General features: G+C 35.4%; 1 protein-coding gene across 2 annotated transcripts; it reads left to right on the forward strand.

Annotated features, from left to right (window-relative positions):
- The first annotated feature begins 518 nt into the window (after positions 1-518).
- On the forward strand, positions 519-8,800 carry LOC126717720 (microtubule-associated protein 70-1-like). 2 transcript variants are annotated; one of them, XM_050419574.1, is made up of 11 exons: positions 524-1,169; positions 1,280-1,365; positions 2,953-3,018; positions 3,106-3,276; positions 3,404-3,574; positions 3,695-3,850; positions 3,972-4,118; positions 4,249-4,320; positions 4,410-4,952; positions 5,035-5,222; positions 8,297-8,800. In XM_050419574.1, exons 1-11 carry the CDS (start codon positions 908-910, stop codon positions 8,334-8,336), a joined length of 1,902 nt encoding a protein of 633 aa, XP_050275531.1. In that variant the 5' UTR covers positions 524-907; the 3' UTR covers positions 8,337-8,800. The 2 variants fall into 2 exon arrangements, with proteins under 2 accessions (XP_050275530.1, XP_050275531.1); XM_050419573.1 differs by having other exon boundaries at positions 519-1,169; positions 2,953-3,276.
- The last annotated feature ends 948 nt before the right edge of the window (positions 8,801-9,748 follow it).

A 9,748-nucleotide genomic window follows, 5' to 3' on the forward strand; every position in this document is an offset into this window, starting at 1 on the left:
TATAATATGTTTACAACTAATTTTAGATGGTGGACTATATAAGGAAAAATTTTAAGACCGTATAAAATAACACGACTTATACTACAATTGTTTACATGGGAGACTGTGAGTAATGGAGAAAAAATTGTGAATCCATATAAAAATGACAAACAGTCAGTTAAATTCTAACATGTAAGATAATTGTCGCAAAAATTGTCACAACTTATATGATACTAAAAACTACTCCTATATAAGCCGTAAATAACCGGTAATAGCCTTCTATCTATCATTTGTTTTGAAAATGTTGTGGGAGTGTCGTCAACCTAAGCATTACACCAAAATTTATGACACAAAACAGTAAACACAAAGTGGAGTTTGAGTTTAACTTTACTGTTTGCTAATAATACAGTGACTGATGAGAGAAGCATTCTCTCTCTCTCTCTTCTCTCTCTATCTCTCACTACCACTACTACTCTCTCACTGTGCTTAACAGCAAAGCGGCCCCTGCCAATCCTATATATTTTTCTTTAATTTATTCAAACTATATTCAATCTCTCTCTCTTCTTTCTCTCACTACTATTACTATCACACTCCTTTAGCTAAGCTATAGAGAGAGAGAGAGAGAGAGAAGAGATACAAACAACCAGATTTAAATCACAATCTCTGTAATAGAGAGAGAAACAGAAAAAGAAAACACACAAAAAGCAACTACTTCCTCTCTCTCTCTCTCTCTCTCTCTTAAACTACCATTTTCAAACCCACACTTTCTCTCTCTATATCCATATACCTGTATACCTGTACAATAATATAGAAGAAGAAAGAAGAAGATAATAGATTTTTATATATATATTTTTTGATTTGAAACCCTAGCTTTTGGATCCGAGGTGGTGCATTTGGATGTGAGATAGTAGAATCGGCGAGATCAGCTATGGCGGAGTTGTCGGAAGATGGAGGAGCGCTTTCTCCGGCGGGGGAGGCCACCAATGGCCGTAGTACTTTTCCGGACTGGACTCCGACGGCGATGCAGCCGGCGCCGTTGACGGTGTCGGGATCGTTCAAGGAAGGGAAGAGCTCGTCGAGGAGGAGGACGTCGGTGAGGCCGAGTATGGACGCGGACGAGTTCATAAACCTGCTTCACGGCTCGGATCCGGTCAAGGTGGAGCTCAATCGGCTCGAGAATGAAGTCCGAGGTGCGAAATGCGGCTCGATCTGCTGCGTTTCGAGCCTTATTTTGCTTGCTCTTATCTCGGTTTGAATATTGATTCCTTTTTCCTTCCATTGGTGGTGTTTGGTTGTGCAGATAAGGACCGAGAGTTAGGAGAAGCGCAAGCTGAGATCAAGGCCTTGAGGTTCTCCGAACGACTTCGAGAAAAGGCCGTTGAAGAGGTTATTTCCACTTTCTTCTTCTTTAATTCCATTACTACATTTTATTTTTCATTCATAAAATTGGATAATTCTTTTTTTTTTTTTTTGAAAAATAAAATTTTCTATCCTTCAATAAATTATATATATAAAAAATTTGAATGATAAGAAACACCAATAGGTTTTTGAAGTTCATGGAGGATGGCGATTTTTTTTTTTGTTGGTTCTGTATTTGTATTTTTGGGTTATTCGTTATCATTTGTTAGCAAATGTAGATCAAGGAAATTGCATTATTATTATTTGGTTGGTTCTTTAGCTCTATCGGTATGGGCTTTGTATAGCTCATTACTCTTTTTACTTGCTATGTCAATGTTAACGGTGTAATTTGTTAGAAACTTGATTATGAATTAGTGTGCAAAATTTTTATTTGATGCGAGTGAGAAGAACTTGTTGGTCCTGTTGCTGATCTGAGTCCATTTATGTTGTTAGCGGTATAAGTTGCTTCCTAACTATTAATGCAGTCTCGTCACAAGATTAGGATGTCTTTGGAGTTCTTGCGTTCTTGCTTTGATGTCTATAGCATTTAAAAACATTGTTGAAAATGGGAATTTGTTAATTTCAGAGGAATCCAAAATTACATCTAGAAGTTCATAGTTTATCGGTGGAGTTCTTGCATTGTTGCTTTTTTGCTTATTACATTTAACTCTTTGTTGAAAATGGAAACTTATTAATTTTAGAGTAATCAATAATTACAATAAAATGTGGTTTTCTGTCATGTATCCTACTGTGAGTTGTTTTCAATATGGGAGTTGTAGCTTTGTTGTCTATGTAACATACCGCTGATTTATTTTATTTTTGGTTGTTGACTCTCCAGATGAGGGAGAGTCACGTAAGATGGTTTAGTCATGTTTAGAGAAGAGCGACTAATGCTCCTGTAAGAAAGAGTGAGTTGATCAAAGTTGAGGGAACAAAAAATGGAAGAGGAAGTCCAAAAAATCACATTAGTATAAGTAATAAAAAAGGACATAGCAATTAAGGGAGTAGCAAATAGAATGACTATAGATAGAGTAGAATGGAGAAAAATAATACATATGGCCAACCCTAACTAATCCGTTGAGGATCTATAGCCGACCCCAAAATTTTGGGACTAAGGCTTTGTTTGTTGTTGTTGGACATTTTTCTCTAATAGAGAGGCCCAAAATTAAACCAAAATTTTGTTTCTGCCATGTATGGTTGTATACTATTGTAAACTGTTTTCATTGGCAATATCAGCATGTTAGATAATGTCACCAGCTTTGCTTTTTTACCTTTTGTTGTGTTTGCATTATAGCTTATGGGTCCTTTGTTTTTGTTTTGACATCTCAATTGCTTGTTCATATTCTAGATATAAAATATAGTGAGCCTCAATTGCATTGGATTTTTTTCATGGCAATTGAAGTATTCAAGCTTATTGTCTTCTGGATTTTTTGGACCCTTTTATTTTGACAGATATGACATATTTGATCAGGGATTATTTTATTTTAATGCTTTTTACCTAATGGGTTGAAGATATATTCTTTTGTTGAAATGGATACTGACTTTGTTTTTCCATGTGTTTTGATCGTACTGTAGCTCACTGATGAACTGTCAAAGGTTGAGGGGAAGCTGAAGTTAACAGAATCTCTTTTAGAAAGCAAAGTATCGCTCAAGCCTCTTTCCATTTCTGTTTTGAATTTGATCCTTGTCACAATCTTGTATTTATTCTACAAAAAAAATATTTTGCAGAATCTTGAAATTAAGAAAATCAACGATGAGAAGAAGGCTTCCATGGCAGCTCAGTTTGCCGCTGAGGCCACTCTTCGAAGGGTTCATGCTGCTCAGAAGGATGATGATATGCCTCCGATTGAAGCCATTCTCGCACCTCTGGAGGCTGAGCTCAAGCTTGCTAAGCAGGAGGTATGTCCAGAGATTTGAACTATAATTAAAAAAAAATTCTTCCTTTTTGTTACCATGAAGTAAAGAAATTCTTTAGTGTGGATGATTATTAATTCTCTCATTAATTAGTTACCTTGATTCCATGCAGATTGCGAAGCTTCAAGATGATAACAAAGCATTAGACCGTCTTACAAAATCAAAAGAAGCAGCTTTACTTGAAGCTGAGAGGACAGTTCAGGTTGCTTTGGCAAAGGCCTCTATGGTGGATGACCTCCAGAATAAAAACCAAGAGTTAATGAAGCAGATTGAAATATGCCAGGTAAATGCAAACTTGCATGATGTTCTTTTTCCAGATGTGTATTAGATTTAGGTATGTGTTCTTTCTGCTTATTACATACATTAAGAATGGATTTATATATCTACTGATCATGTGTGTTAGGAAGAAAATAAAATTTTGGACAAAATGCATAGACAAAAGGTTGCAGAGGTTGAAAAGCTTACCCAAACTGTACGAGAGTTGGAAGAGGCTGTTCTTGCTGGTGGTGCTGCTGCAAATGCTGTGAGGGATTATCAGCGGAAAGTTCAGGAGATGAATGTAAATGTCCCTAACATAATTGAATTCTCAATCTTGGAAGTTGTTTTTATATACTGATAATTCTCCTCTAGTGGAAGGCAATTCCTTATAGTGGCAAGGTATGAATTCTTTTGTTCCTCAGGATGAAAGGAAAACTCTTGACCGGGAGCTGGCCCGTGCAAAGGTAACTGCAAACAGAGTGGCTGTAGTTGTTGCAAATGAGTGGAAGGATGCGAATGACAAAGTGATGCCTGTAAAGCAATGGCTTGAAGAGCGGAGATTCTTGCAGGTAAATGTTGACTTTTATTTCTTTCTGGTTTGATACTGTAGTCTTATTGTGTTACTTTCTTTGATAAATTTTTTTTCTAATTTGGCTTTTGTGGTTTCCATCTAATTATTTCCAAACTGTGTTGATACAGGGAGAAATGCAGCAACTCCGGGACAAGCTTACTATAGCTGAGCGAACTGCAAAGTCTGAAGCACAGTTGAAAGTAATGATCTTGTTTTATAGTCCATGTTGTAAACTATATTGTATGTTTCTTCTGTTATTAAAACGAAAACTTTTTTTTTGTCCCTACAGGAAAAATTTCATATACGACTCAAAGTCCTAGAGGAGAGTTTGAGAGGATCGCCTAGTAGTAACACTCGCAGTACACCAGAGTCACGAAGTATAAGCAATGGGCCTTCTCGCCGTCAGTCACTGGGTGGAGCTGATAACATCTCAAGACTAACCTCCAATGGCTTTATATCCAAGAGAACACCAACATCTCAATTGAGATCATCTTCTTTGTCCTCTAGCACCAGTGCAGTGTTGAGGCATGCTAAAGGCACTTCAAAATCATTTGATGGTGGAACAAGGTCATTGGACAGGGGTAAGATTCTCATAAATGGGACGAGTCCTAGTTATTCATACACCCAATCTTGTGAGGTAACAAAAGATGTTGAGACAAATAATACCTGGAAAGGAAGTTCAGATGAAAAGCCAAATGAGTTCCAGACAGTGGATACGGAGGATAATGTCCCAGGGGTTTTGTATGATTTACTGCAAAAAGAGGTCGTAGCTTTGAGGAAAGCTGGCCATGAGAAAGATCAAAGCCTTAAGGACAAGGATGATGCTATTGAGGTTGATTTTCTTCCTAATTGTTTTATAATTCTATTTTTATAACACTTCTAGTTAATATTTTGTTTTGTTTGGTGCTTTTCAGATGTTAGCAAAGAAAGTAGAGACGTTGACCAAGGCAATGGAAGTTGAAGCAAAGAAGATGAGAAGAGAAGTAGCAGCCATGGAAAAGGAGGTAGCAGCCATGCGTGTAGAGAAAGATCATGAGAATAGGGCTAAGAGATATGGCAATGTAAAGGGCCCTGTCAGCAGCACACAGCTGCTTCCTGGAAGGTACTTTGTAATATTTTTTCACCTTAGATCATGTTCTTGGGCTAAATTGGTTGTATCATTTACTGAATGCATTGCCATGGCTTGCATTTGTTATTTGTGGATTGTTAGAATAGCAGCCAGTATATGACTTGCATGATCTCTCCCCCTCAATCATCTGTGTTGATATCTTGTTTCTTCTTTTATTCTAAATCTTTGAGTCTTCCTTGTTTTTATTCTCAGGTCAAACTTATTCCAAGTAATATCTGACATATGTTTTGTTCTCTAAAGTAAATTTTGCCTTAATAGTGATATCTGGGCGATATTTAAGCATATAGTGATGAAGTTCACTACTGTTTCTCATTATCCCTTTCAACTTGTTGGCATGTCATACCAAACATTGCCTCAATATATTCAGTTAAATCTCAGCCTAGATTTGTAGTTGGTACTAACATTCACTCCTCGGCAAACATACATGCTTTTTTCTAATTCAAATGAAGGTGCTGAGGCACTATTATTTTTTCTGCCTCCTTAAATTCGGTTTTTTAAATCCAACTTTTAGTCTGTAATCACGTATTGTTCAGTGTTTTAAAATCCACACTGAACCACCCAATCTGACTGGGTTAACCATGAATCGGTTTGATTGCCAGTTCTTTGGGCTAAGAAAACTGAACAATTCAAATGATGGCTGCAAAACGTTTGAACCATCCCTGGCCAACCTTGAAACTGTTGTGGTTGGAAGGGGTCTGAAATGTTTGGAAATATAGCAAATGAACATCATGGAGTTTTGAACCAAATATGTTACTAAATCATTGTAATCACTCCCAATATATTTGTACCAAAGAGTTTGTGTTCTTTGCTAAATTTATTTGTCATTTAGGAATTGTGCTTATGAATTTACTTTGAAAATGATCTTGTTTAAGATTGAACTGCTATGAATTTGAAGGATTAATAAACATGATATTTATTTACGCTTAATTTTTTTTTTTTTTTTTTCTATTTACATTATAAAAGCTGTCAAAACACATTTGAAAATTGTTTAAATGTTTTTAGACATTATTTGTATTCAATTTTAATTTTTTACAGAAATTGAATCCATTTATTTTTATTGAAATTAATTTAATACAAATATATGAATTTTTTTTTTTGATAAGTAATAAGATTATATTGATAAAAAAAGGAACACCCTCGTACACAGGGAGACAAATATATGAAGTTATCACAGTTTGACCTCCAGTTGAACTTTGGTCTGACCACAAAACCTTAAACTTCTGATTTTTCTAGGTCTTTAAACGGTTTGGTTTTTAAAACATTGGTATTGTTTCCATTAAACCTAGACACTAACTTAATATGTAAATGAAAGTACATTAATAATATAAAGATTGGATAAGCTTGACTAACCTCAGAGTCACATTTAGTGTATATTACAGTTTTTTAATTGAGCCTAATTTTTTTAATAAAAAGAGTACTTGTGGTTGGCCGTTTAAAATTTCATTATTAGGGAGTCCAGAATTTGTCATTAGATTGACTTGATGGCCAGTCATCCTTCAGCCATTAATGAGTTTCTTTGTCCTCTCTTCCTCTCTCTTATTTCTAATTCTTTCTTAAGAGCCATAATTATAACCAGTGCAAGGGAATTGCTTTTGGTATTCCATCTACTACTGAACTTTACCTTTGGATAATGGCTCCTTTATATCTATTTTTTTCGAGTTGTGGCTACTTGATTACCTACATAATTTATGCATATGCTTTCTTTTCTTTAAACTCAGGGAAGGGTGTGGTGATAGGTGGGGTAGGATTAGGTTTATATCTTTTGGTATATTCTCTCTTTGATTCCGTTACACCAATTGGTCCAATTTTATAGGGAAAAAAAACCATAGTCATGATAGGTAGTCTTATTAGTACAGCTATCTACATGATGTAATCAATGGTTGACATATTTTTGTGTCCTCAATGTCTTCTCTGTACATGCTAATGTTTGTAGTTAAGGATTCCTTGCATACACATGGACATGATAGCTGATAGGCACACATAAATGTGGACAGATATGCACAGGGAGACAGACACAATTCCCTAAAATGAGCGTTCCATAAATTAACAACCTTCTTTTGAGGAACCAAATTGACTTCATATTTTGGGTCACACACACACACATCCTTGTCATAAATGATATGGGATATCAGCATACTAGTAATTCAGTTTATATTATATAGGAATTCATCAGATTGTAAGATTGTAAATTACACTTAAAACTTGATGCTGTGTAGTGGTTATCACGTCAGTAATGGCACTCCAGTCAGACACGGGTGTTTGTAAATTCCATAACAATCCACCTTTTGCATAGTGCCTATAAAGAGCTACTGCTCATGATGGGAGGCAGCCACTACCACCATGGTTTCCTTCAAATTTAAAGCAGCTAAATTTCAACAATTACTTAAAAAAAAAAAAAAAAAGATTGTAAATTACACTTTACCTGTAAAAAGCTAAAAGCCTCAATTCTGAAAGAAGATATTTTAAGTTGTTCATTTAAATAAAATACCAGTATTGTCACTTGTTAACATGGACACACAAGCTAATGATTTTAGCTGGAGACATGTCATGACTAAATGAGAGGGTAAAAAGAGATTATTATTCATAAACAAAATCTTTCTGTTGCATGGTATGTAACATTTTCTGATACTAAAGAAATTTGTACGCTATGTGACGAATTATTGGGTGGTGCAAAAGCTTTCAAATTGGCTGCCACCTTTCATCCATTTGTTATCTAAAGGCAGCGCAAAAGTTTCAGGTTAGGACTTGGTGGAGGTGGCATCACTTAATCCAAAAATTTAAAAATCTGACCATTTTACCAGTTTGGTATGCCAGCATTGGGCCATCTGTTTTTTTCAAGATGAAGGCTTGATGGCTCAAGAATCCCCCCTTCCCTCCCAAAAAAATGGAAGACATTGACCATAAATAATAGTTGCTATGCTGATTATTATTTTTAATTAAAGTTGTTGAGTCCTTGTATTTATGCAGAAATGTGAATAAATAGTTTCTATGCTGATTATTGTTTGTACATAAATTATTAAAGTTGTTGAGTCCTTGTATTTGTGCAGAAATGTGGGGCGAGGTGGGTTAACACGCAGTACCCAATGACGAGAAATCCTGCTGCAGCTGCAGTAAATCTGCATAGGCCTTGCTCTCCTTTAAATTTTAATTTTAATTTTTAAATTTCACCTTATTTTGTGATTGATTATATGTAACCGGCATGCCGAGGCATCTACATTCACTGAAATTGGCAAAGACAAGAAAAACCAAAAAGAGCGGAATATGAGGAAGAAATCGGTATGCTTCTGACGTAGACTGTTATTCCTCTGCTTAGGGATCAGGAAAAAGCAAAAGGAAGATAATTGACTTTGGGCTAACATTTTGTCAGGTTTTCTTTGAGTGGCCAGTCGTTGTGTGGTTGTATAGGTAGCTTATTGGCTTTTTACTTTGTTCCTTCCGCTGTCATTTTGCAGTTTATATTTGTATTCTGCGGCTAGTGTGATTGTTGTTGGTTCAGGTTTGTTAATATTTTTGTAATCAGATCAAGATCAGATCTTCTATGGTTGTGTTAATTCTTCTATAGTTTCTTGTTGGTTATAAATCTATGGTAGAATGATTACTGTAAAAGTAGTATTTTCAATTTTTTCTGTGATCTTGCTAATGAGATGGAAGGCGAGCTAAAAACCAAAATATGATTGATTTATTGGTTCAAAAATCTTGTGACTATCATTTGAGCTGTGTGTAGGAAAATAGAACACTGAAATTGGAGATTACACTAAAATAATAAGAATGATTGGTCTGCTTCAGATCCATTAGTCACTTATTGGCTGAGTCGGTGGTCTGTGCTATTGTACTGGGTTCTATATTTTACAGGTCATGTTCCAACTTAGGACCAAAGCTTCCCTTTTAGGCTTTTAGCCTTTCTGGAAATGGGGAGTATGCAAGGATTGCGTGTAGTAACTCTATTTCGTCCAACCCTGAAAAGCAAAAGCTGAAAAGGGGGAAAAAGAAGAAAGAAAAAGCAAAGAAGTATTTGGCATTAAGCTTAGGAGTCGGGATATAGGGAACAGTTAAACAATGCGTGAACTAGCCAACAACATCAATACCAACCGTCTGGGTAGCCTAGTGATGTTTTACCTGTTGAAGGTGGAAGTATTGGGTTCATGTTATTGTGGTGTATCTATCAAATTATTAATGTGGGTGTTTCGGAATTATAAAATATGATTTTTTTTTTTTTTTTTTTTTTTCCTTTTAAAAGGGAAAAGGTTTGTTACATTTCCTAAAAAGCCCACTCCCAAATACTGAAATGGCAATACTTACTAGAATGATGGTGACAGCTGTACGTGCTTGCATGCTTAAAAGGCTGGAGTGGGAACAATATTGTATTCACTCAAAATAACTAATATATCGTTATTGGTTTTAATTTAAATTTATAATTGAAATTATATTTTTGTCTATTAATAACGAGTTATTATTTAAGTGTTAAATAGCTATTATTTAAGTGTCTAAGTGTTGCGGAA

Source organism: Quercus robur, chromosome 3 (assembly GCF_932294415.1).
Source record: "Quercus robur chromosome 3, dhQueRobu3.1, whole genome shotgun sequence".
In the NCBI taxonomy this organism is placed as follows: domain Eukaryota; kingdom Viridiplantae; phylum Streptophyta; class Magnoliopsida; order Fagales; family Fagaceae; genus Quercus; species Quercus robur.

What these genes read in the sequence shown, in the direction of transcription:
- LOC126717720 (XM_050419573.1), top strand. Translation starts at nt 908, where the DNA reads ATGGCGGAGTTGTCGGAAGATGGAGGAGCGCTTTCTCCGGCGGGGGAG. An exon ending in TCAAGCTTGCTAAGCAGGAG is followed by an intron (nt 3,277 to 3,403) that starts GTATGTCCAGAG and finishes GATTCCATGCAG; the next exon opens with ATTGCGAAGCTTCAAGATGA. An exon ending in AAGAGCGGAGATTCTTGCAG is followed by an intron (nt 4,119 to 4,248) that starts GTAAATGTTGAC and finishes GTGTTGATACAG; the next exon opens with GGAGAAATGCAGCAACTCCG.